Source organism: Coenobita brevimanus, chromosome 101 (genome assembly GCF_032717465.1).
Source record: "Coenobita brevimanus isolate Jiangsu-jjx chromosome 101, ASM3271746v2, whole genome shotgun sequence".
NCBI classification, from domain to species: domain Eukaryota; kingdom Metazoa; phylum Arthropoda; class Malacostraca; order Decapoda; family Coenobitidae; genus Coenobita; species Coenobita brevimanus.
This window is the reverse complement of record NC_137054.1, coordinates 53,070,706-53,096,515: the sequence shown is the minus strand read 5'-3', so window position 1 is coordinate 53,096,515 and position 25,810 is coordinate 53,070,706. Positions and strand designations below refer to the sequence as shown.

Below are 25,810 nucleotides of genomic sequence, written 5' to 3'. Positions count from 1 at the left end.
GGCAAGCGTGGCATGGTTGAAGGAGCCGGGGGTTGAGTGGGAAATTTCTTCATCACATTAATTTGCTGGGGAGTAGGGCAGGCGGTCAGGAGGCGCCGTATGAGCTGGATATCCCTATCCATGTCTCCAGTTGGGTCGTGGATAGTAAAGTGTTGTCTAACGACACTCGGTAGCACTCTGAGTAGAGTGTTAAAAATGTGCTGATCCCGGGTTTCTTCATCTGCCTCAGGGTAGGCAGCAGTAACTAGGCGTCTTGCCTGTATCAGGGTATTGTCTAAATCCCCGTCAAATGAACAACTATCCAGTTGGGATAGAGCCACCACTCTCCCTAATGATGGGGTGATGGCTTGAACAGCGAACTTTGTAAAGTTCTGCCAGGTGAGCTCCGGGACGATTTTCGGTGCTATGTTCGCCGCCGCTTTGCCCAATAGTGGGAGTGTGACTGCAATTTTCTGCTGGTCATTTTCAAAGCCAATATCCAGTAAGGGTTTAATTATTGTCAGATACGTGTGTATATCGTACTGGTCGGGGTCAAACTTGGGTAACTGTATGTGCAGTTTAGTTGCCATGTTGCCAAATATTTCTCACTACCTCTCTTCTACGCCCGGGTCAAGAACCACCACTGGCCACCAGTGTAATGCTAGGTGAAAAAGGCCCGACTCCTCGGTCTTAAATCACCTAACGTGTAGCGGGGTCCTCTTTCGAGACCGGAGCTTAGTGCAATGAAAAAGAGGCAGGACACAAAAACTTCAGGCAATAACCTTTACACGTATATTACCACAGTCAGACACAGGACAAAAGCAGCAGATATTACAACACAATATATGACACAGATATAAAACCTTAACTAGGATATTAGTATCTCGCAGGATACCGGCTTAACTAATACTGACGCCAAGTAATTCTAGCGCACAGGTGTACAGGGAACACGGGCGCACGTGGAAGCGTGGGGAGAGAGACTCAACAGGGGGGAAGGGGAAGGACTCGTGACGGGTCAGAACAGAGTTATAGTAATATTGGGAGAGGGTAAATATTATTAAGTCAAACTCAGTATCATCTGATAGCAAAGGGGTTTTGACATTTGATTCTATCTCTTGTTTACGTTATGCTAGCTGCAGGGAGGAGATTCTTTAGGAAGCGAGGGAGTGAAGGGACACTGGGTATTGACTATGTTTATGGTAATACAAACGGGAGGATATTATTCTCACTTTATTATTTTCTGGTAGCAAAGGACATGGGTATGTTTTCACTAGAGAGGATTCCGCGGGGGAAGAGTCTTACTGGTTTTCTACAAGGGCGTCACTTGTGAGTCGGATTCCTCAGAACTTACTCACTGTACTCGTTCTTACTCATCCACCCGTGATTTCACTCGCCCCGATATTTGACATTCATTAAGTCACTGTACCACTGTAACCTGTTTCTAGGGCAACGTCACACTTAACATAAGTCAATTCACTAGTTCTGGGGCAACACCACAATTAACATAATTTACTCATGTAGTGGGGGCGACGGGGAGACACGCCGGCGACTATTCTGCCGGACTAGGGGCACCGCCAGGGGAGGGCGTGCTGAGAGGGCACGGGACTGCTCGCAGGGGCTTCCTCTCGCGTCCAGGGCTGCAGTTGGCACAGGAGCCCGCAGTCTCCGGGCTAGGTTCAGGGGTGTGGCCCTCAGGACTGGGGCCGAACAGGTCCAGGAATCTCTGGCTCAGGTTTCGGCCGGAGGTGGAGGTCTTACGCCACCTCTTGGTCGTGGAGAGGTCTCGCCTGGGTGTCCTGGGGAGGGCCTGGAGTGACTGAGGACTGCAGTTCCCAGAGTCGAGGGGCGCTGTCAGGGAGGGACTGCGGCACCGACCTGAACTAGGGTCCGTCAGGTGGGTCTTCTCCAGGGCCAGGCATAGAGACCGGAGGCCAGGGGAAGCCGCTAGGCCTCGCGGGGTCTCTCTGGTGCTGGGGATCGGGGCGCCTGCCTCACGCAGGGGCGATGACACTGACAGTACCTACTTGTGGCCGTGGGGCCCAGCAATTGGCCGTGGCTGCCCATGGGTGCAACTATAGGGCGCCAAGGCCTGGCAATTGGCCGTGGCCTGAGTGGGGGAGTCAGCGCGCCTCTGGTCACCTCCTGAGCAGCAGTAGGCCGTCTTCTTCTGCGGGAGGGGGGAACGGCAGTAGGCCATCTCAGGGGCAGCGCCTTCGGAGCGGCAATTGGCCATCTGGCGAAGGTGGGAGCGGCAGTAGGCCGTCTCCTTCTGCGGGAGGGGGGAGCGACAGTAGGCCGTCTCAGGGGCAGCGCTTTCAGAGTGGCAGTAGACCGTCTCCTTCGGCAGGAGGGAGGAGTGGCAATTGGCCGTCTCAGGGGCAGCACTTTCAGAGCGGCAGTAGGCCGTCTCCTTCGGGAGGAGGGAGGAGCGGCAGTAGGCCGTCTCCTTGGGCAGAAGAGAAGAGCGGCAGTAGGCCATCTCAAGAGAAACACCTTCAGTGTGATGCTTGGCTGACTGACGAAGGCAGGAGCGGCAGTAGGCCGTCTCCAGAGGGGCGCTGTTGGGAACAGATATCAGCTCCACCCCAGGCTGGTCTGGCAATCCCACTCCCCGAAGGTAGTGTCCTCCTCCTGCTAGGATGGCGGTGTGACGTTTGGGTGTTATAAGGGCGCACGGCCCAGGCTGCCTTATGCCGTTGTCGCATGGCATCCCCTAGTGTGGTTGCGGCTACTCCGTGGGGTCCGGGTGGGGGTGTCGGTGTGTTTCCAGGGGCACTATGTTGTTCCTCTCTCACCTTGTTTTCGGGGACACTATTTTGTATGCCACGCATTTCAGGTTCTTTATTCTGGACCGAGCTAGAGTATACGGGCAAGGGATAGGGCTCCAACACAGGCTAACCAGACCTACACGTATATTATCTTAGACCAGTACGATATACACACGTATCTGACAATAATTAAACCCTTACTGGATATTGGCTTTGAAAATGACCAGCAGAAAATTGCAGTCACACTCCCACTATTGGGCAAAGCGGCGGCGAACATAGCACCGAAAATCGTCCCGGAGCTCACCTGGCAGAACTTTACAAAGTTCGCTGTTCAAGCCATCACCCCATCATTAGGGAGAGTGGTGGCTCTATCCCAACTGGATAGTTGTTCATTTGACGGGGATTTAGACAATACCCTGATACAGGCAAGACGCCTAGTTACTGCTGCCTACCCTGAGGCAGATGAAGAAACCCGGGATCAGCACATTTTTAACACTCTACTCAGAGTGCTACCGAGTGTCGTTAGACAACACTTTACTATCCACGACCCAACTGGAGACATGGATAGGGATATCCAGCTCATACGGCGCCTCCTGACCGCCTGCCCTACTCCCCAGCAAATTAATGTGATGAAGAAATTTCCCACTCAACCCCCGGCTCCTTCAACCATGCCACGCTTGCCCATGCCTCACACCAGCCCTACCCCAGCACCCAGTCCGCCTAGGGTACACCCCTCCCGCCGGTGCCCCGCCCTGCGGGAAAATCCGAATCTGATTTTGGTGAATCCGTGGGAATTCACAGCCTGCAGCTCCCGCTGCCCCCTACATGACATACGGGATCAGCTCAAAGCTGCTCGCCGCAGAACTACAGCCCCGGGTTCACGTAAGGTGTCCTTTTTGGAAGGTGAGGCCCCAGAAGATGAGCTGGCACCCATGGACAAGCCCCATGCGGGAGAACAGGAGCAATAACAGGAGAATGAAAGCCCCAGACAGCTGGATTTTTAGGCCCGCCCCCGCACCAACCCACGGTGGCGGGGGCCATTACCCCTGAGTATCGCCCCCAAGTGTACCACAAGATGAAATTAAACGGCGTGAAGGCCAGACTGCTAGTCGATATGGGAGCAGCCAGGTCCTGCCTATACAGCCACTATTTCTCCCGCCACAGATCGATTTTTGGCCCACTCCGCCCTACCGCCACTCACCTTGTGGACGCGGGGGATGGCCCCCTGCCGATCCATGGGGAGACTCGGGCCCTACGGGTCGACACCCACCAGCCGGTGTCCACCCAGCATCAATTCATTATTTTGGACTCCTCCTGCTGGAGTTACGACGGGTATTTAGGACTGGACTTGCTTCAAAAACTCGGAGCTACCATTGACTGCCGCCACCGACAGCTCCAGTTCCGTCCCCCACCCCACCCCACCCAGGCCGTTTGCACTTGCACGCCCCGGCCCCGGCCGGAAGATTTGTCCCCTCCCCCCCTCCCATGCTCCCCTCCTCCTTCCCTCCCTCCGCCCCCCTCTCCTCCTCTCCCAGTGCTTCCCCCCGCTGCCCCTGCTCCATCCTTCCCCGCTACCGTCTCCGCCGCTGTTACCATTCCCTCTCACCATGAGACTTGGGTGCCCCTTAACCAGCCCTCCGGTCCCTCTGTTCTGTTCTCCCCCCTCCTCCCATCAGGAGCCCTTTCCGCCTGCCTTTTATCTCCCACTTTTCTCCCTATACACCACACCGCCGTCCGTATAGCCAACCTTGCTCCTTCCCCCCTTACCCTCCCCAAAGGGCTCGTTATCAAAGAGATGGAGGAAGCCGAGCCCTGTGCCCCATCCTCCTCTCACTTCCCCGCCCCCCTACCCCCTATTCCCGACCATCTCTCCGCCCAGCAGTCAGACATCTTACGTCGCCTCCTCCTGGATTTCCAGGACCTGTTTGCGACAGGACCAGCAGATATAGGGCATACCACATACCTGTCTCATAAAATCCATATGACAGGCCCACCAAATTGACAACCTTCCTGATGCAAGAACCCCTGACAAAGGGAGGAAGAGGACCGCCAAGTACGTGAAATGATCGAGGCCGGCGTCATTTCCCCCTCCACCAGCCCTTGGTCCTCCCCCGTCGTTCTAGTAAAGAAGAAGGATGGCACGATGCGATTTTGCATTGATTACCGCAGCCTGAATGATGTTACCATCAAAGATGCCGCTCCCCTCCCACGAATCGACGATTCCCTAGATTCCTTTTATGGGGCATCGTGGTTCTCCACCCTCGACCTCCAGTCTGGGTACTGGCAAGTCCCTGTACACCCAGAACACCAAGGCAAAACTGCCTTTTCCATGAGCAATGGCCGACATTTCGAATTCAATGTCCTGCCATTTGGCCTCTGCAATGCCCCTGCCACCTTCTCCCAGCTGATGGAATCTGTCCTGAGCGGCCTCACTTGGGAGATATGTCTGGCCTATTTGGACGACGTCATCGTTTTGGCCAGACCTGGGCCGACCATTTGCAGCGCCTCTGCCGGGTCTTTACTAGGATCCGCCAGGCAGGCCTCAAACTTCACCCCTCTAAGTGTGTCCTGGCTGCCAGGACTGTCTCATTCCTAGGACATGTTATCTCCCAGGCAGGAATCTCCCCGGACCCCGACAAGCTCTGTGCCATAGCGGACATACCGCCACCGCAGGACGTCCATGGCGTCCGCGCCTTCCTAGGACTCACGTCCTACTATCGTCATTTCGTGAAGTGGTTCGCGCAAATTGCAAAGCCTCTTCACGATCTGACCAGGAAGGGGGAACAGTTCATCTGAACTAAAGAAAGGCAAGATGCTTTCCAACAGCTGAAAGACAAACTGGTCTCTGCTCCCGTCATGGCCTTTCCCGATTATGCCCTCCCTTTTCGCTTCTACACTGATGTTTCTCTCACCGCAATAGGCACCGTGCTTGCCCAGGTACAAACCGGCCGAGAGCACATCATTGCATGTGCAAGCCGCACCCTGAATCCAGTCAAGAAGAATTATGCCGCAACCAAGCGAGAATGCCTCGGCATAATTTGGGCCCTCCAACACTTTCGGGCTTACCTTTCCAGGACCCAGGTCACGATCATCACTGACCATCAGTCCCTCCAGTGGTTACACCAGTCTGACTCACATAATGCCCAACTCGTCACGTGGCGCGAAACCCTGGAGAAATTTCAGTATGAAATTTCCTACAGGCCTGAGAAGCTACACACCAACGTAGATGCCCTCTCCTGCCTCCCCATTCACGCGGTACAGTCAGATCCGGACCTCCTACACCTATGGCACTGCAAGGAACGGCCCCCCTGGTTTCTCGTCCACCTGTTCACCAAACTATGCCGACAGGGCAACCATCTTCTAACCCTGTCTGGGCATATCCTTCTGACCCATGATGCAGCACGTGATGCCCTGTGCCACCTCCATGCCCATAACGGCATCCATCTGGGTACCAAGAAACTAGTACAAGTGTTTAACGACACTTACTGGGCGTCAAACCCCTCCACTCTCGCCAAAGAAATCATTCAAACTTGCCGCGCCTGTGCGCTGGGAAAGGATGTCACCCGGACCACCAGACCCTTGGGCCACATCACCGCCCATAAACCCTGGCAACTCCTGGTGATAGATGTAGCCATTCATTCTGACAATGCCCCAGAATTCTCCAGAAAAATCTGGGAGGAACTCGCTAAAATCTTTGGATATAAAATCTCCCACTCCTCTCGTTATTGGCCACAGGGGAATGCAGTGTGTGAACGTAGTCATCGTACTCTTATGAACCAACTACGCACACGCATTGAGGCTATGAAAGACAATGACTGGCCGGCCCATGTGAAAATCATTCAGTGGGGATGAATTCCTGTCCCCGGGAGGATGGGGTTTCCCCCCATGAGTGAATATTTGGCGAATTCCCCTCTCCTGCTACCACTGCGCAAACTCCTGCAACCACCTGCCTCCGCTCTCACTACAGACCCGTTGCACCTTCTGAAGGGCCGACTGCACCACTTACAAGAAACTCTAGACCTCGGCCCCGACACCGCCTCCAACCCCTTCAGCCCGGGCGACACTGTCATCATCGCCCAACTTCCCACCCACCACAAACTCGCCCTCCGCTTCATGGAGCCCCACACAATCACCCATGTCCCCAACCCTTACCAGGTTGTCGTAGATTACCACGGCACCCCGTGCACCCTCCGAAACCGCCACGTGCGTCCTGTCCGCACACCCACCTCTGCCACCCCGACCCCACACCCCCAACCTCCCCCTGCTCCCGCACCACCTTTCACATCCACATATGAGTGCTACATTTCCTCCTCACCCTCCCCCTCCACCCCCCCTACCACCTCAATCTCTCCCGCCGCCACCACCCCCCGCACCTCACCTGACATCTCACCCGCCACACCAACCTCCCCTCACTCACCCTCATCCCTTCCCTCCGCTGCCCCACCCTCTCCACCCAATCCCACGTGTCCCGCCCACGCCACCACCCCCTCAACACAACCCACTACCACTGCCCTCTCCCCACCACCCTTGCATATGCCCACCTCGATGGCCTCACCCCCACCCCGCCCCCAACACGTGCAGCAGCCCGTCCTAACCAACCCTGCATGCCCACTTCCCCACCCACCCCCACCCTTAGAACCACCACCATCCGCTCCGGCTGACTCTCACGCCCACCCGCCCGATACACCCATACCCCTACACCTCCCGCCTCCCCACAACTTCACACTATCTTGATACATCAAGGCCAAATCCCCTCCACCTACACTCCTCAGAGACTCGACGCCGCCTTACCACAGCACAAAACCCGGCCCCGACCCTCGGTGTCCAGCATACAGCTCCCTACTACACCAACAACAACACTGACCAGGATGAAGGTGATACGAGCCATATGGGCGCCTACCATCGGCAAGAATCATTGGCTCTGAGGACCACACCACCTGCTTACCCTCCTCCGCTCCACCCTCACCGCCTCCATGCTCATCCTCACCTGCGACGCAGAGCAGGAAAAAAACTCCTATACCACAGCTTGGCAGGCCCTACTGCAGCATCTGCAGCCTGTGTACGCCACCCACGACACTCACGTGTACCACCTCCAGCCACGGGGACGTGACTTTTTCCAAGGGGAGAGTGGTGAAATGCGTGGCATACAAAATAGTGCCCCCGAAAACGAGGTGAGAGGAACAGCATAGTGCCCCCGGAAATGCACCGACACCCCCACAGTGGTCTCCCAGGGGATTCCACGATCTACTACACCGACGGGTCCCTCTTGGAAGATGGACGAGCGGGCTCCGGGGTTGCGTGGTATGGAGAGCAGAAGGAAGAGGGTGGTGCAATATCGATGCGTCTCAGTGACGGGAGCTCAGTCACCCAATGTGAGATGCTCGCAATAACTTGTGCCTTAGCAACGGCAAGAAGAAAAGATGAAGATGCTATTATAGTGTCTGACAGCCTCGGCGCTTTACAGGCTCTGCAGTCAAGATCACCTGAGTACCAACTTCTGGCTGACAGAATACGTGCACTGGTATATAAGATACAGAGAAATGGTAAATCAGTGGACTTCATATGGGCACCTTCTCATTGTGGTATCATAGGAAATGAACGCGCAGACGCTCTAGCGAGAGAAGGGGCATTGAAAGATAGTGTGGACTATAAATTCGCCCTACCTGTGAGTGGAATCCAAGCTAAAATAGGTTCTAGAGTTATACAACAGTACAGCCAACACCTAGAAAAGATAAAAGACACACACGTAACATTCAGAAATTATATATCAGTTTCAAAGTACATGGCACCTGACTATGTCAGTGTAAAACTTACTACCAGAAGGCAGCAAACAACCTACAGTAGAATTAGACTACAATATAGATATCTCTGGGAAATAATACAGTCAGATAACAATGTGATTAGAAACTGCAGAGTATGTGGAGAGACCGCAAAGCACAACTTAGAGCACTACATTGCTGAGTGTCCATATGTTAAACCATACAGAGAATTATGTTCCTCAAATAGTAGAGATGATCTATTGGTACACTTCTTACAGCCCTCTATCCTTAAAAAGGTGATCAATGAATTTCCAGGTTTCGCTTGTGCAGTGTAACACAATTCATATATTTTAATCCCACATCACCTCTATACGTCCTTGTATATAGGTATGTCTGTATATGTATGTGCATATATGTATATATGTATGTGTGTGTATATGGGTGGATGCAGTATGGGTATGTGTATGTATGAGTATATGTGTATATATGTGTGTGTGTGTGTATATGTATGTATATGTGTATATATATGCATGTGTGCGTATATGTGCATGTATGTATGTGTGTATGTGCGTATATGTATGTATATGTATATGTGTGTGTATATGTATGTATATATGTGTGTATATGTGTGTGTATATGTATGTATATATGTGTATATGTATGTGTATTTATGACATGTCTGTACGTGGGTATATGTTTATACGGTATATGTTTTTGTTGTGTATGCATATCTCATATTTTATGTATATGTATGTATATAGGGATATATGTATGTGTGAAGGTACATGTTTTTATGTATATCTATATGTATGTATATAGGGATATATGTATGTGTGAAGGTACATGTTTTTATGTATATCTATATGTATGTATATAGGGATATATGTAAGTGTGAAGGTACATGTTTTTATGTATATCTATATGTATGTATATAGGGATATATGTATGTGTGAAGGTACATGTACTCTTGCCCTGCTCAATCACTCTCTTCCTCCACCCTCTCTTCCCCTGGGAGCTCAGCCCATCCTCTCCAGTACACTACCCCCAGGCAGACCCCCCCCAACCCGCATTCTCCCATTCCGCAGGGAATGCACCCCCCCTCTCCCACTAATAATCCTTTACCTTGCCTTGTTACCCACTCCCCCAGCTCTCCCTCCAGTCTCGACTCTCTCTCTCTCTCTCTCTCCACACCTGTGTTTGCCAACTTACCTCTCGTTTAAATCTTATAATTACTGACAGTTCTCAAACTAATATCCTCTGTAATTACTGACCTACCTCCTCCTCCTTCCCCTCCCCTGCTTCTCACCTATCTGTTATATCCCCACACAGCCGCTTCTAATGCTCTCTCTCTCTCTCTCTCTCTCTCTCTCTCTCTCTCTCTCTCTCCACACCTTTGTTTGCCAATAATCTCCTCCTAAATCCCATTATTACTGACCTTCCTCTCCTCCCTCTCCCTAATGGGTATCTCACTGAAGTTCGTACCAACCTCTACTGCTGTAACCTTTTCTTCTCTCCATGTACTTATCACTAAGTATATTGCATCAAGTCTGCATATTTAGATACTATACAGTATTTAGTACCATATTATGATGTACTACCAATTGTAACAATGTAACCGCACGACAGTTTTGTAACAGTATCACTCAATATTTATTTAGGTAACGTCATGTCGTCATACTATATTCTTGTAACTTAATGTCTAATGCTATCATTCTTTTTCAACAACAGTATGCAACCACGCTCTCTCTCTCTCTCTCTCTCTCTCCACCTGTGTTTGCCAATTTACCTCTCCTCTAAATCTTATAATTACTGACAGTTCTCAGACTAAAGTCCTCTATAACTGCTGACCTACTCCTCCTCCTTTCCCTCCCTTGCTTCTCACCTATATGTTATAATTCTCTCTCTCTCTCTCTCTCTCTCTCTCTCTCTCTCTCTCTCTCTCCCATCTGTGTCTGCCAATTTACCTCTCCTCTAAATCTTATAATTACTGACGGTTCTCAGACTAAAGTCCTCTATAATTGCTGACCTACCTCCTCCTCCTTTCCCTCCCTTGCTTCTCACCTATATGTTATAATCCTCTCTCTCTCTCTCTCTCTCTCTCTCTCTCTCTCTCTCTCTCTCATTACACTGTGACCATACCACAATCTCCACAATCTTATAATAGGAAATTTACCACTGCCTGTTTCTTGTTAAGAAACAATGTGTATATAATCATACTATATTCGTGTAACTTTATATCTGTGATTATTAATCTATTTATATGTTTATTACAATGGTTCAACCCATCAAGGCAATCCACCCGACGTATGTGTTACTAGGGGGTGCGCCATTTGTGTAATTTTTATTATGTAAACCTTACACAATAAAATTTGTAAATCAAAAACCCCCACCTGGACCCCACGGAGTAGCCGCAACCACACTAGGGGATGCCATGCAACAAAGGCATAAGGCAGCCCGGGCCGTGTGCCCTTATAACACCCAACTGTCGCACCGCCACCCCAGCAGGAGGAGGACACTACCTTCGGGGGGTGGGATTGCCGGACCAGCCCGGGGTGGAGCTGATATCTCAGTTCCCGACAGAGCCCCTCTGGAGACGGCCTACTGCCGCTCCCGCCTTCGTCAGTCGGCCAAGCGTCGCACTGAAGGTGTTTCTCTTGAGACGGCCTACTGCCGCTCTTCTCTTCTGCCCAAGGAGATGACGTACTGCCGCTCCTCCCTCCTGCCGAAGGAGACAGCCTACTGCTACTCTGAAGGTGCTGCCCCCGAGATGGCCTACTGCCGCTCCTCCCTCCTGCCGAAGGAGACGGCTTACTGCCGCTCTGAAGGTGCTGCCCCTGAGACAGCCGATTGCCACTCCTCCCTCCTGCCGAAGGAGATGGCCTCATGCTGCTCTGAAGGTGCTGCCCCTGAGACGGCCTATTGCCGCTCCTCCCTCCTGCCAAAGGAGACGGCCTACTGCCACTCTGAAGGTGCTGCCCCTGAGACGGTCTATTGCCGCTCCTCCCTCCTGCCGAAGGAGACGGTCTACTGCCGCTCTGAAGGCGCTGCCTTTGAGACAGCCTACTGCCGCTCTCCCCTCCCGCAGAAGGAGACGGCCTACTGCCGCTCCCACCTTCGCCAGACGGCCAATTACCGCTCCGAAGGCACTGACCCTGAGATGGTCTACTGCCGCTCCCCCCACCCACAGAAGAAGACGGCCTACTGCCGCTCAGGAGGTGACCAGAGACGTGCTGACTCCCCCACTTAGGCCACGGCCAATTGCCAGGCCTTGGCGCCCTATAGTTGCGCCCCTGGGCAGCCACGGCCAATTGCTGGGCCCCACGGCCACAAGTAGGTACTGTCAGTGTCATCGCCCCTGCGTGAGGCAGGCGCCCTGATCCCCAGCACCAGAGAGACCCCGCGAGGCCTAACGGCTTCCCCTGGCCTCCGGTCTCTACGCCTGGCCCTGGAGAAGACCCACCTGACGGACCCTAGTTCAGGTCAGTGCTGCAGTCCCTCCCTGACGGCGACCCTCGACTCTGGGGACCGCAGTCCTCAGTCACTCCAGGTCCTCCCCAGGACACCCGGGAGAGACCTCTCCACGCCCAAGAGGCGGCGTAAGACCTCCACCTCCGGTCGAAACCTGAGCCAGAGATTCCTGGACCTGTTCGGCCCCAGTCCTGAGGGCCACACCCCTGAACCTAGCCCGGAGACTGCGGGCTCCTGTGCCAACTGCAGCCCTGGACGCGAGAGGACGCCCCTGCGAGCCGTCCCGTGCCCTCTCGGCACGCCCTCCCCTGGCGGTGCCCCTAGTCCGGCAGAATAGTCGCCGGCGTGTCTCCCCGCCGCCCCCACTACATGAGTAAATTATGTTAAGTGTGGTGTTGCCCCAGAACTAGTGAATCGACTTATGTTAAGTGACGTTGCCCTAGAAACAGGTTACAGTGGTACAGTGACTTAATGAATGTCAAATATCGGGGCGAGTGAAATCACGGGTGGATGAGTAAGAACGAGTACAGCGAGTAAGTTCTGAGGAATCCGACTCACAAGTGACGCCCTTGTAGAAAACCAGTAAGACTCTTCCCCCGCGGAATCCTCTCTAGTGAAAACATACCCATGTCCTTTGTTACCAGAAAATAATAGAGAAAGTGTGAATAATATCCTCCCGTTTGTATTACCATAAACACAGTGAATACCCAGTGTCCCTCCACTCCCTCGCTTCCTAAAGAATCTCCTCCCTGCAGCTACCGTAACGTAAACAAGAGATAGAATCAAATGTCAAAACCCCTTTGCTATCAGATGATACTGAGTTTGAATTAATAATATTTACCCTCTCCCAATATTACTATAACTCTATTCTGACCGGTCACGAGTCCTTCCCCTCCCCCTCCCCATTGAGTCTCCCCGCGCTTCCACGCGCGCCCGTGTTCCGTGTACACCTGTGCACTAGAATTACTGTATTGGCGTCAGTATTAGTTAAGCCGGTATCCTGCGAGATACTAATATCCTAGTTAAGGTTTTATTTCTGTGTCATATATTGTGTTGTAATATCTGCTGCTTTTGTCCTGTGTCTGACTGTGGTAATATACGCGTAAAGGTTATTGCCTGAAGGTTTTGTGTCCTGCCTCTCTTTCATTGCACTAAGCTCTGGTCTCTAAAGAGGACCCCGCTACACGTTAGGTGCATTAGGACCGAGGAGTCAGGCTAAAATGCCCGTGGCCGGACCTTCCGCCCCGCCACCCCCCACACCACCACCGGGCCACCACCACCCCACCACCCGAGGAGGAGATAACGGACAGGTTAATGACCCAGGACAAGAGGGTCATCCAACCACCACTGACCTGTGCCCCTTCTTCCCACAACTGCCCCAACGCCAGGTGAGCCTAGATCCGCAACAACTTACACGGCGGGTTGACCATCGACAGCAGTGGGGTGGGACTGATACAATATCAGTCCCTAGTAGTTTTGTGGTGACGACCACAGCTTCACCCCAACAGGACAAGAGGTCCCTAGGTGAGCCACGGGGTGTTTACACCTACTGCCACCGCGAGCCACGGGGAAGTACCATCCTCTGCTGCAACAACCCTGGTGAGCCACGAGGGGCTTGTATCCTCTGCCACCGTGAGCCACGAGGGCGTAATACCCTCTGCCACAACCAGGACAGGAGGTCCTTTGACGAGGGAGAAGAGCCCTCTATAACAAACAGGGCAGGAGGCCCAATAGTGGACTATATGGGGCTCACACCCCTAGCCACACCAAGGGTAAGAGACCCTCACACAAAGCCACAAGTGGGTCCCAGGACCGATCAACCTGGTGCCACGGCAGTTGTGAAGACAAGAGAGAGAGTCGCCTCTGTGCTACCCTCCATAAGTGCAAGAGAGACCACGGCCTCAGTGTGTCCTCTAAAGTCAGCTAACTCCTGCAGGAGTAGCTGGACACCACCCGGGAGAGTTGCCCCGAAAGTGTCACCCGAACAGAGGCCCGGTCCCAGTCGGGCCATACCTCCCACCCCCGGGAAATTCTTGTCTTCCCCAGGTACCAGCAGGAGATGAGGCCGCAGCCCACACCTGACGGCGCGTCCCCCAGCAGACCTCCGCAGCCCTCGGACCCCCAGGCGAGCCCAGCAGCCCGTCGACGTCGACCTCCCCCTGCCGCAGACCCTACGACGTCAGGCCCGTCTGCTACACCTGTTTGGCCCCAGTCCCTAGGGCCAACATAGACAGGCCTCCCTTCACCGTGACCAGAGGAGGGCCTACAACAGGTCGAGACCCCAGGCAAGAGGGTCTCCCTGCACCGTGACCAGAGGAGGGCCTACAACAGGTCGAGACCCCAGGCAAGAGGGTCTCCCTGCACCGTGACCAGAGTGAGGACCTACACCTTATAGTGACAGAGTGATATCGCCCCAGAAACTCGGGCAAGAATAGTGACTTTTCCTTTCCTATAGTGAGACAGAGATAGTGATCCAGTGACAAAGTGAACCAGTGGAATTACACCAAAAGTGTCCGCAAATACCTTCCCTTGGAAAAGACTATAAGTTCTGGGCTCGTACAACTATGTAGTGCTATTCCCAAGTCCAGTCTAGAGGAGTCCCCCCCCCCCTTGTCAGTGTACGCGCGGGCGAGAGTGCCGCGCCGAGCCCAAACAGTGAATTATAGTGATCTGCTCCCCTTGTTCTTTTATAGTAATAATCCCTCCCCGGCTCATCAAGCCCAGACATCTTGATTGCCCCAGTACACTAAGACCTTTTGGACTTTAATGCAAGTTAGTCTCATTCACTTATGGACTCTTAACCTATTGTAAAGTATAATTATAGTGTGTGTGAACATCCCGCGTTGTACTAACGTAACTTTGTATATCTGTATCCTCTGCCCATAATATCATTCTATGTAATATTGTCAAGGTGTTAGAATTAATGTAATAGATGTGTTAAAGGTGGACTGCCTAGTTTTTATGTCCTGTTCCTTTGTTAGTGCATTACTTCCGGTCCGGAAAGAGGACCCCGCTCAGTAGCTAGTGTTTTTAGTACGAGGAGTCGGCCTAAAAACACTCAGCATAACACAGGCCTTTTTCACCTAGCATTACAGAACCCAAGGCCCGCACCGTATCTAAACCCAAGAAGTTGGACGCAGAATACGCTCATAATATTCAAAAGTCCACCTATTTGGCCAAAGCCCCATAGGCGGTATTCGGAGGCACATTCACAGAGCTAATACTGTCATTTAGCATAAAGCTAGACGACAACAAGAGAGTTGATCGTACTTCTGACAGAAGTATAGCTACATTCAGCATTAATAACAGGAGAATCCGAAAATAGAGCTTTATGAGCTAAACCGTCACTCTTCACTGAAGGGTAGGCTATCCCAAGACGGGAAGGGATCCACGTGAAGTAGATTTTGTGAGTTGTGCTTTCAACATCGAATGGTTGACAGAAACCTAATGACTATATCACAACCTGTGGGAGTAGTTGACTAAATAAGTCAACAAAGAAATAAACATTCTTAGATACAGATCCTACACGACTAATCCCTCCATTCTATATCCTTGCCGAGAAGACAACCAGAGAGTCTGTGGGACACTCATAACTCCCAATGAATATCCCACACCTAGACTTGGTTCAATCATCTGACCCCACAACACAGAACGAGCATCCGTGGTAGGAAAGGCAGCTTAACCGGCTACTGTCATGCAACAAGCGAAGGCACAAGATAAGATAAAGGCAGCAAACAGTTACCCTTACTTTTTTAAACCACATTCTGATAGTTACTTCACCTGAAGACATCATCAGATGAGCCTGTCAAAGCTTGTATTTAGAGTATATCAATTAATAAATATTTCAGTCAGTCAATGGATTTGCCGTCAAAAATGTTTCAAGACATCGAACGATCTATGCGTCATCGCTTTGAACGATCAAATGAATTGATAAACCGGCAACATTACGGTAAGGGTTTTAAAGGGTTGGAAGGTTATGTAAGGAGTGTTACCGCGGACAAATAGAATCAAAACACTTACGGTCACACTACTTGATGCTACTAAACAGTCCAGCTGTTGATTGGAATGTTTCTCTTCACCATCTATACTCTGCATTGACAGAAGTCTAGTGTACGCACAAATTTCCTTGAAGTTTAGTCTAATTCAGAGACTACGCCGCACAAGATGTTAGCGTGTGACTATACTAACCTTCTGATCGCCATTGTGATGATTGTACCCTTTGTCTATGAGTTCAGTCATCGTTTTCGCCTGTATCTCAAGTTTTTCCTGTACTATTCCATGGTCATGTTGTGTTCAGTACTTAGCATCCCTTTCATCATTTGGAGACCAGGCGATGTAAGGAATACACTGTAAGTTTATTTAACGTATTCTGTCATGTTAATAGAGTATTTTTGGTAAATTTTTACTAGTTGCCAATACATCCAGGTTGTTCAGTATATTTTTCTGGTAGTTTTTGATCAGATTTGAGCGATTTTGACCCCCATTTTTGTCGGAAATGCTTCATTTTGCCTATTCCAATCATGAACTTTGACTGGATGAGGTGAAATAAGCATTTTTGACAGAAAACGAAGGCAAAAATCACTCAGATCGCATCAAAAACCAACAGAAAAATATAATGCACAACCAGTTAACCAAACAAAACAAACCTAACCTTACCTAGCCTACAGAAAATGAAAGCAAAAATCACTCAGATTGGATCAAAAACCACCAGAAAACTGTACTGCACAACCCAGATAACCTAACCAAACAGACCTAATCTCACCTAACCTAACCAAACCTAAGCAGCCTATCTAACCAAACCTAACCTGCTGCAGTGGAATGCTTACCTCAGCGATACAGTGGTCCAGGTTGTGCAGTATATTTTTCTTGTATTTTTTGACAAGATTTGAGGACCTTCATTTTTGTCACAAATGCTTCATTTTACCTGCTTTCCAGTCATGAACTTTGACTGGATGAGGAGCTGAAGTGATGCACTTTCAACAGATAATGAAGGCAAAAATCACTCAAATCGCATAAAAAGCCACTGAGTGGAAATGCTTATTGACGCATAAATACTGTAATCAATATTACACCCGAGGCACAGATCACGTCCTTCTTTGGAAGCCACAGTAAGAAGAATTTGAATTTCCACCCAGATGGAATCATAGATCGCGCTTCAGATTGATTGGTACAATACCATCATGTGACCTAAAATATGCCTATGAGTGGCTGAAACAGACCTAGCAGACGCATATACAGTCGACAGAAAGAGAAACACATATACGAATGCACGCATTTTTTACACGGACTGGCCGAGTGAAAATTCAAGATATGGTTTTTCAAGAAATTACTGTAAGATGAGGTAACTGGGCACCATTTTTACCCCTCTTTGGTCAGTATTATAGAGTTTGCACGAATTTGTAAAAAGTGGAATTTTTTTTTAAATAACTCATTTAGGGCTACCTTTTGGAACCAGACACCTACTTAAGCATACAAAAACAACTTGCTTAGAAATAAAACAAGGTGGGTGCCCGTTTACCCCATGGGATGGGGCAACTGGGCACCCAGACCTTTTTATTACTGTATGATGGTGCTTATTACTGTTGACTCTTACTAAATAACATAAGCTTGGGCAGGTAAACATAATATATATGGTAACATAAACTTATATGTAATATAAACTTAGCAGGTAAAACAGGTGTACTCCTGCTACTCAGGATTTTGTAGTTCCACATCATCACTGCGGTTCTATGGGCAAAGGAGATAACAGATTCAGAGCCTGGTGCATCCCTGAAACTTAGCAGTATAGTAATAGATGACAAGGAATCTTTGAGACATATTTAGAAACTAAATAAAGAAAACTAGTAGTAGTAGTAGTACTGTAGTTGTTCCCTAGGCAGTCTGGCCGAACAGCCCCGAGTCCCTTAGGACGGCCTTGGCCGAGACCAGGCTTTCCCACAGAGCTCTCAAAGAGTGTATGTTGTGTTGTTGACGTAGGTGATTGTGTGCAATGCAGTCTTCCATAATGTGCTTAATAGTATGGGGTGCTGTGTTGCATCCTGGACAGGCATCAGCGATGGAGTCATCCAGCCTTTTCTGATAGCTTAAGAGGGCTGGATGGTGCCCACATCTCAGCCTGGCCAGGTGGACCCTGTCCTCACGAGGAAGATAGGATTCAGAAGGGTGGAAAACAGGAGGCCTTGCATGCAGCTGTGTGTTGTTTTTAAGTGACTGAATGGAGCGGCGAGTGATCTGAGCATGGATATGCTTCTGGAAGCTGGTCTGAGGGGGGAGAGATGACAGTATTTGTGTATGATATCGTGTGCTGTGTTGTTTTGGTGTTCCTTGGTGTGGGTGGATGTGCTGCCATGTGCTGTAGTGGATGTTGTGGGTTTGTGGAGGCTGCAGCAGGAAACTGGGTGCCTCTCATGTCTAGGTGATCCTTGACTTTGAGGATTTTGGTTTCTTGATGTAGGTGGTCTGTGGGTGTAGTAGCTGTGCAGCCTATGATTATTTTTAGGGCCTTGTTCTGTATGGTCTGTAGAGTGTTGTAGTGTGTTTTGGTCAGGTTAGAAGCCCAGGCAGGGCTTGCATAATTCATCACTGAACGTATGTATTGTTTGTATACTGTGGTGGTGGTTTCTTTGTTGTGTCTGAATGTTGTATGGGCAAGTGACCTCAAAGCATTGAGTCTTGGTGTTATTTTATTTTTAATGTTTGTGATGTGTTGTTTAAATGACATTGATGTATTGTATGTTGCACCAAGGATTTTGAGTGTGTGTGTGTGTGGTAGGGGAGTGTTGTTTATGGAGAGGTGTGGGATGTGACTGTGTTCTGCTGTCCAGTTTGTGAGAAGAGTCACTGTAGATTTGGCTGGGGCTATTTTGAGCCTGTTTGTGGTGAACCATTCGTGTAGTGTGTTGAGGTAAGTTGAGTGATGTGTGCAGCTGTGTTTGCGTTTTGGTGTGTACGTGTAAGTGTTGTATCATCTGCATAGGAAGCTATGCGTATCTGTGGTGTGTGGGTACTTCGTGCATGTATAGATTAAAGAGTGTAGGGGACAAAACAGATCCTTGGGGGACACCGTTTGTGAAGTTTCTGATGTTAGAAGACTGACCGGCAAATGTTACGTGTGCACATCTGCCTGCTAAGTAGTTTGCCAGCCATCTTTTTGTGTTATTGTGCATGTTTGTGTTGAGTATTTTGTTTGTGAGGTTGTGGCGGGGGATGGCATCAAAAGCTTTGCTAATGTCTAGTGTGACTAGGAGTGTTCTTTGTGGTGGCCTAGCTGAATTCATGCCATCGAAAACTCTCTGTGTAAGGTCTGTAAGAAGGGTGTTTGTGGAGTGTAGTGGCCTAAAGCCATGTTGTGACTGGGCTAGGGGAATGTGAGGTGTGACTAGTTGTAGTATCAGTCGTTCAGTGACTTTAGAGGGGGTGCAGAGGAGTGTGATGGGGCGATGTGAGGAGGGTAACGTGGGGTCTTTGTTGGGTTTAGGGATAGTGATGATATTGCCATGCTTCCAGATGTTGGGTATTATGTTGAGTACCGGCTGTAGTTTGATATGTTGGTGAGTGCTTGTATGCCTTGTGGTCCTAGGTGTTTAAGGTGAATGTTGCTTATGTTGTCTGGTCCACAGGCAGATGAGTGCTTGAGGTTATTAATGATGTGCTTCGTCTGGTTGTAAGTGAAAGGTGCGTAGTCTGGGTCTGTGGGGAACTGTCTCTTACATCTGATGATACGTTGGTCTTCCGGATGGGGGGTTAGATGGCTGACTTGTGAAAAGTGATTGATGAGAGTGTTTGCATGTTGTTTGTTTGAGGGTATGGTGTCTGTTGTTGTGATGGCAGCGTGTGATTGTGTGGTGTTGCTGTTGGAAAGTGTGATGCTGTTATAGTGTTTTGTAGAGTTTAATGAAGTTTGTTTTGTGGTCAAGTGTTTGGAGGTAATTTTTCCAGTTTAGTGTTTGCTGTTCTGATATTTTACTGTTATTTGAGTGTTGAGTTCTTGTATTTGTTGTATGGTGTCTTGTGTATGGGGTGTGCGGGAGTGTCGCAGTGTGTCCCGTTATCTGATGAGGCCTTAAATTTCTGGTGTGAAGTTGGGGTTGTGTCTCTTTCTGTTGCCTCTAGGGATGTGTCTTTTGTCTACAATTTGTATGATTGTATTGAAAGTGTGCACAGCGGTGTTGATGTTTGTGATGGGTGTACTGTTTAGTGTTTTGAAATGTTGTTCTGTTTCAGTTACAAAGGCCTCCCAGTTGGCTCTCTTATAATTAGTGTATGTGTGTTTGTGGCCAGCTGGGGTGATTCTGGTTTTGGTAGTGATGATGATTGGGAGGTGATCAGAACCTAGGGTTTTGACCACTCTCCATGATGTAGTGGGAGTGAGGTTTGGGTAGCAGAAGGTGATGTCTGGAGATGATGGGAGGATGAGGGCTTGGTGTGGGATATGGGTATGTTGGTCTTGTTTAGTATGAAAAGGTGATCTGTCTGGGATTGTAGTACCAGCCCTCTGTCTGTGTCAGGGTTGTTGACATGCCAGGCTGACGACTTGGCGTTGAAATCACCACCCAGGATGATGTTGGGTATGTTAGTGATGTGGTGTATCTGTGGAGAGTAATTGTGTGGTACTGTGGGGGACGATTGGGGGGGAATGTATGTGTTAGCGATTGTTATGTGTGATTTGTTACCAGTGCGTATTTTAATTGATTGTATTTCTGTTGTGGTGTCATGTGGGAGGAGAAGTGATTTTGTGTGTACACTGGTATCTGCAAAGTTGATGGATTTGTGTACCAAGGTGATGAGTCCACCGCTACCGCCGTGGGACTGGTCTTGTCGAATGGTGGTGAAGTTATGAAATGTCGGTGTTTTCTGTGCCCTGTGTAGTTTTGTTTCTTGTAAGATGGCAATGTGTATGTTCTGTTGTTTGACGAATTGTGTGAGTTCATGTATTTTGGTGTTTATGCCATCTATGTTTAACTGAAGGATGTTTATGTTGTGTGTGCGATGAGTGTCGGCTGCTGCAGCACGGGGGGGAGGTGGTGTGGGTGGAGGGGAAGGGGTAGGAGGAGGTTGTGATGGAGGTAAGGGTTGAGTTGGATTAGGATGGGTTGGAATGGGAGGAGTTGGGGGACTGGATGGTGTGGGAAGGGTCAGTGGGTTTGGCTGTGGAGGTGTGAAGGAAGTAGGAGTAGGATTGGAAGGGGGGTTGATGGGTGGGGGCAAGGAGCATAAGGAGCAGGTCCAGGTGCTTGTGTAATGTTTCCTGGATGCAAGTGTTGTGCAGGTGTAATGGGTCCAGTTCCTGCAGGAGTTGCATTGAACTGAACCCTTTGCCTGTCGTCTCGATGTGATAGGTTTTGAGCATGTTGGACATATGTATTTGTTGGTGGGTCCTGGATTGCTCTCAATGTCCCCGGCTAGAAGAAGTCGTCGAGAAATGACAGCCGGGGAGTCATTTCTCGGTGTAGAAAAATCGGTGTTGTTGTGTTGAGAGGTGTGGTACTTGCCCGGGCGACCGAAGCCACTCCCAGGTACTCGAGCCCCATGAGGGGTCAGGGGGGGTTTATGGTGGTTTGGCCCCCATACTGTCCTCCTCTTCTCTTTGACAGCCTCTGGGGGGTAGACCCACGGCGAAGACGCCACCGCTCCAGGTGACTGGTTGCCCTCCCCAGAGTGCCCAGTTACCCCACCTGAGTTAACCTTGCCATTACCCGGCAGTGCTTAACTGTAGAAACACGTTACTAGTTCCCATCTGATCTTTGATAATGTCCAATAGGCTAAATGAGCATAAGTAGAGTCCTCTAGCTAATTTCTAACACAGGTAACTTACCCTTAGTGTTTCCAATGTTGGGGCTTCTGTGAATTCTCGAAAACATCACTCATGCATGCAAGGATCAGTGGACTACTTTTTCCTATTTCTAACTGTTGATTTTGAGAGTGGAAAGGTTAGAAGAGGATGAGAAAAAGGCAGAGTATAAGAGAGAAGTGGAGGAACGATTGGGCAAATATGAATTGGAGCAGATGGGAGACGTGGAAGGTGTGTGTAGGATATTTACAGAAGAAATATGTGCAGCATGTGATGTGGTGTGTGGAAGGAAGAGAAGACGGAGGGGGGTGCAAGGAACAGCGTGGTGGACTGAAGAGGTGAAACAGGCTGTGGCACAAAAGAAGAAAGCATACAATGAATGGATGAGAAATAGTGGCGTGGAAGAAGTTGAGAGGCAGAAGAGAGAGTTATATGTAGAAAGAAAGAGAGAGGTGAAAAGATTAGTAAGAGAAAGTAAGAAGAGAGTGGATGAGGAATTTGGAAGGAATTTGAGTGTAAAGTGGAGGGACTGTAAGAAAATGTTCTGGAAAGAGGTGAAAAGAGTAAGACAGGGTGGAAGTGAAGTTAGCAGGGGAGTGAAAGATAAAAATGGTAGATTACTAGTGGAGAAGGGAGAAAAAGTAAGGAGATGGAGATAACACTTTAAGGAATTGTTGAACGTAGAGGATGGAAGTAATGCGAGTATAAGTGGCTGGGGAGTGGCTGGGAGAAGGAGGGATGTGAGAAGACAGGAAGAAATCAGTAGGATGGAAGTTGTGGAAGCAATGAAGAAAGTTAAATCAGGGAAAGCCCCAGGAATTGATGGAGTGTGTGGTGAAATGCTAAAGCATGGGGGAAAGATAGTAGTAGAATGGATGTGGAAGATGTGCAGATTGGCCTGGGAGGAAGGTAGAGTCCCGGAGGATTGGAAATCAGGTATAATTATTCCCTTGTACAAAGGAAAAGGGGAAAAAGAAGTGTGTGGTAATCATAGGGGCATTTGTCTTCTTAGTATAATAGGAAAAGTGTGTGGTAGGATACTTATTGACGGAGTTAGAGAAAGAACAGAGAAATTAGTTGGAGAAAAACAGGGAGGCTTTAGGAAGGGAAGAGGTTGTGTAGATCAGATATTCATTCTTAGATCTTTAGTGGAAAAGTTTCTAGAGAAGGGAAAGAAGTTGTATGCGGCTTTCATGGATTTGGAGAAAGCATATGACAGGGTGGATAGACAAGGATTGTGGAAAGTATTAAGAATATATGGAGTAGATGGAAAGTTGTTGAATGCTGTGAAGAGTATGTACGATGGTGCGAAGGCTGCAGTGCGTGTGGATGGTGAACTAAGTGAATTTTTCTCTTAGAAAGTTGGTTTGAAACAGGGATGTGTCATGTCTCCATGGTTGTTCAATCTGTACATGGATGGGGTAATAAAAGAGGTACAAGGTAGAGTAGTGGATGTTGGAGTGTCCCTGGTGAGAGAGGATAGTGTTTGGAAACTCCCTGTACTGTTGTTTGCAGATGATACTGTGTTGTTGAGTGAAGACGAAGGGAAGCTGCAAGGCTTGGTGGATGAGTTTGGGAGAGTGTGTAAGAAACGGAATCTAAAGGTGAATGTAGGGAAGAGTAAAGTGATGGTCTTTGAGAGAGGTGAAGTCAGTGAATGTACAGCGAGGTTGGATGGTGAGGAATTTGAAAATGTGAGTAGGTTTAAGTACTTGGGTAGTGTGATGAGTAAGGACGGAGGTTTGGAGGGTGAAGTACTTGAAAGGGTACAGCAGGGAAGAAAGGTTGCTGGTTCTTTGAAAGCAGTGATAAGAAACAGGGAAGTGAGCATGGAAGTGAAAAAGTTACTACATGACAGTATTGTGATACCAACTCTAATGTATGGAAGTGAAGCTTGGACGTTGTTGGAAGGACACAAGTCAAGAGTGAGAGCAGTGGAAATGAGTTATTTAAGAGGAGCCTGTGGAGTCATATGGAGAGACAGGCTGACGAATAAGAATATAAAGGAGCATTGTGGTGTTGATGTGGATGTAATAGGAAGCGTTATGAGGAACACACTGAGGTGGTTTGGCCATGTGGAGAGGATGGAGGGTGAAAGACTGACGAAGAGAGTATGTGAGTGAGGTGGAGGGGGGAAGAGGGAGGGGGAGGCCGAGGATGAGATGGAGGGATGGGGTGGAGAGGTATATGAGAGAGGGGGGTGTGAGTTGGGAGCAGGGCAGTGAAATGGCGGGGGACAGGACAACTTGGAGGCGATTTGTTTGTGGCCACCCCAAACGGGATTGAGGCGTCTGGCAAAAGATAGATAGATAGAGAGATAGATTTTGAGATGTATTATTGCTGGGGGACTTAGCTACACAATTAGCACCAGAAAAGTAGAAAATTAAAGATTTTTAGGTCTTATATAGGAAAGTTTGCAAATAACTTAGTGGGTGCCTGGTTCCCCCACCGAGTGCCCAGTTACCTCATCCTACAGTATAATTAAATTCATTATCTCTGAAATATAAATTTCTGAATAGGATTATGGGGGTTCATGATCATTCTTAGGTAACATACTGTGCATTTATTGTGGTAATATACCTGAACAGCATATTGGGAACTTGTAAAATAATAGGCCTACCCGGTACTGTTTTTTTTTTTTTTTTTTTTTTTTTTTTTTTTTTTTAAGAAACAGTACATGTTAGTCCCAGTGGTAACATGGTTAATATTAGTTGAATTAACAGTTGCCTGTTATAGAAAAGCTAGTCACCACAATAAAGTTACATTGAAACTGCAGGGATTAAAATGTGATGGTGACGTGTTATTTCCAGATTTCTCATTGGAATGAAGTATTGACAGGATCTTTTGTTAAATTTTATGGATAAGTGTGTAGAATAGGCTTTTTAAAAATATTTGTTATGATGTTCATAAATGGGTTGTTCCAATATTGTACTTCATACTGTCTGTCTGTATGCCTGTTGCCAGACGCCTTAATCCCATAAGGGGTGGCCACTAACAAATCGCTTCCATGTTGCCCTGTCCCCTGCCATGTCACTGCCCTGCTCCTAGGTCACACCCTCCTCTCTTATATACCTTTCCACTCCATTCCTCCATCTCATCTTTGGCCTCCCCCTCCCTATCCCCTCCTCCACCTCACTCACATACTCTCCTCGTCAGTCTCTCGCTCTCCCTCCTCCCCACATGGCCAAACCACCTCAGTGTGTTTCTCCTAACGCTTCCCATCACATCCACATCCACGCCACAATGCTCCTTCACTTCTTCATTTGTTAGTCTGTCTCTCCATGTGACACCACATGCTCCTCTCAAATACCGGTAACTCATTTCCATTGCTCTCACTCTCGACTTGTGTCCGTCCAGCAAGGGCCAAGTTTCACTTCCATACATTAGAGTTGGTATCACAATCCTGTCATGCAATAACTTTTTCACTTCCATCCACACTTCCCAGTTTCTTATCACTGCTTTCAAGGACCCAGCAACCTTTCTTCCTGGCTGTACCCTTTCAAGCTCTTCACCCTCTAAACTTCCATCCTTACTCATCACACTACCCAAGTACTTAAACATATGGTACTCACTCCTTACTGTGCATATCATAAATTTTATGGAATATGATGGGTTTTTGTTTAATTGCTAAGTGTTATTTTGCTAATCTATATCACATTTTAATGGATGTCTCATGTGTGACGTATATAAAGATATCCTTTATGATTACATCCACCTTCACCATCTTATGGTTGTGTGATGATTACTGAATGTGCCATGAATAATGAATGCTCAACACATGATTCTGTTTTGGCACAAGTTTTACCTAATGCACATTTTAGTTGCACACTTTGAGGTATGGTAGGGTATAATTATTCGGGGGTCGGGGGGGGGGTGGAAGTAAAACCTCTGTTAGGTTTCAGCACCTCCAGTTAGGCTGCCGCTGCTATTTATGGTTTTTAAATTGTGCATATTTGAGTTTGGTGTGCTGATGTCCTGTCCAGCGAGATCAGCAGTAGACACGCTGTCATAGTTGTTCTGTATTATTGCAAAAGTAGAGCCTAAAC

At 48.9% G+C, this 25,810-nt stretch overlaps 2 protein-coding genes across 2 annotated transcripts in view; both read left to right on the top strand.

The window, feature by feature from the left end:
* The first annotated feature begins 7,947 nt into the window (after window positions 1–7,947).
* LOC145415037 (uncharacterized) lies at window positions 7,948–11,753 on the top strand. Its single transcript, XM_080284455.1, has 2 exons — window positions 7,948–8,412; window positions 11,628–11,753. The coding sequence occupies exons 1-2, from the start codon at window positions 7,948–7,950 to the stop codon at window positions 11,751–11,753; spliced, it is 591 nt and encodes a 196-aa protein (XP_080140581.1).
* A 4,341-nt stretch (window positions 11,754–16,094) lies between these two features.
* The window catches only part of LOC145415036 (1-acyl-sn-glycerol-3-phosphate acyltransferase alpha-like), a 207,605-nt gene continuing 197,889 nt past the window's right edge, over window positions 16,095–25,810 (top strand). The window contains exon 1 of the mRNA XM_080284454.1: window positions 16,095–16,323. Within this exon, the coding sequence (XP_080140580.1) occupies window positions 16,139–16,323 (185 nt within the window). The 5' untranslated portion in view covers window positions 16,095–16,138. The remainder of the gene's footprint in view (window positions 16,324–25,810) is intronic.

Bases quoted from the DNA above. Each gene is read 5' to 3' on its own strand.
- LOC145415037 (XM_080284455.1), top strand. From the start codon at position 7,948: ATGCACCGACACCCCCACAGTGGTCTCCCAGGGGATTCCACGATCTAC. The intron at 8,413-11,627 runs GTGAGTGGAATC...CACCTTCGCCAG, and splicing joins ACTATAAATTCGCCCTACCT to ACGGCCAATTACCGCTCCGA.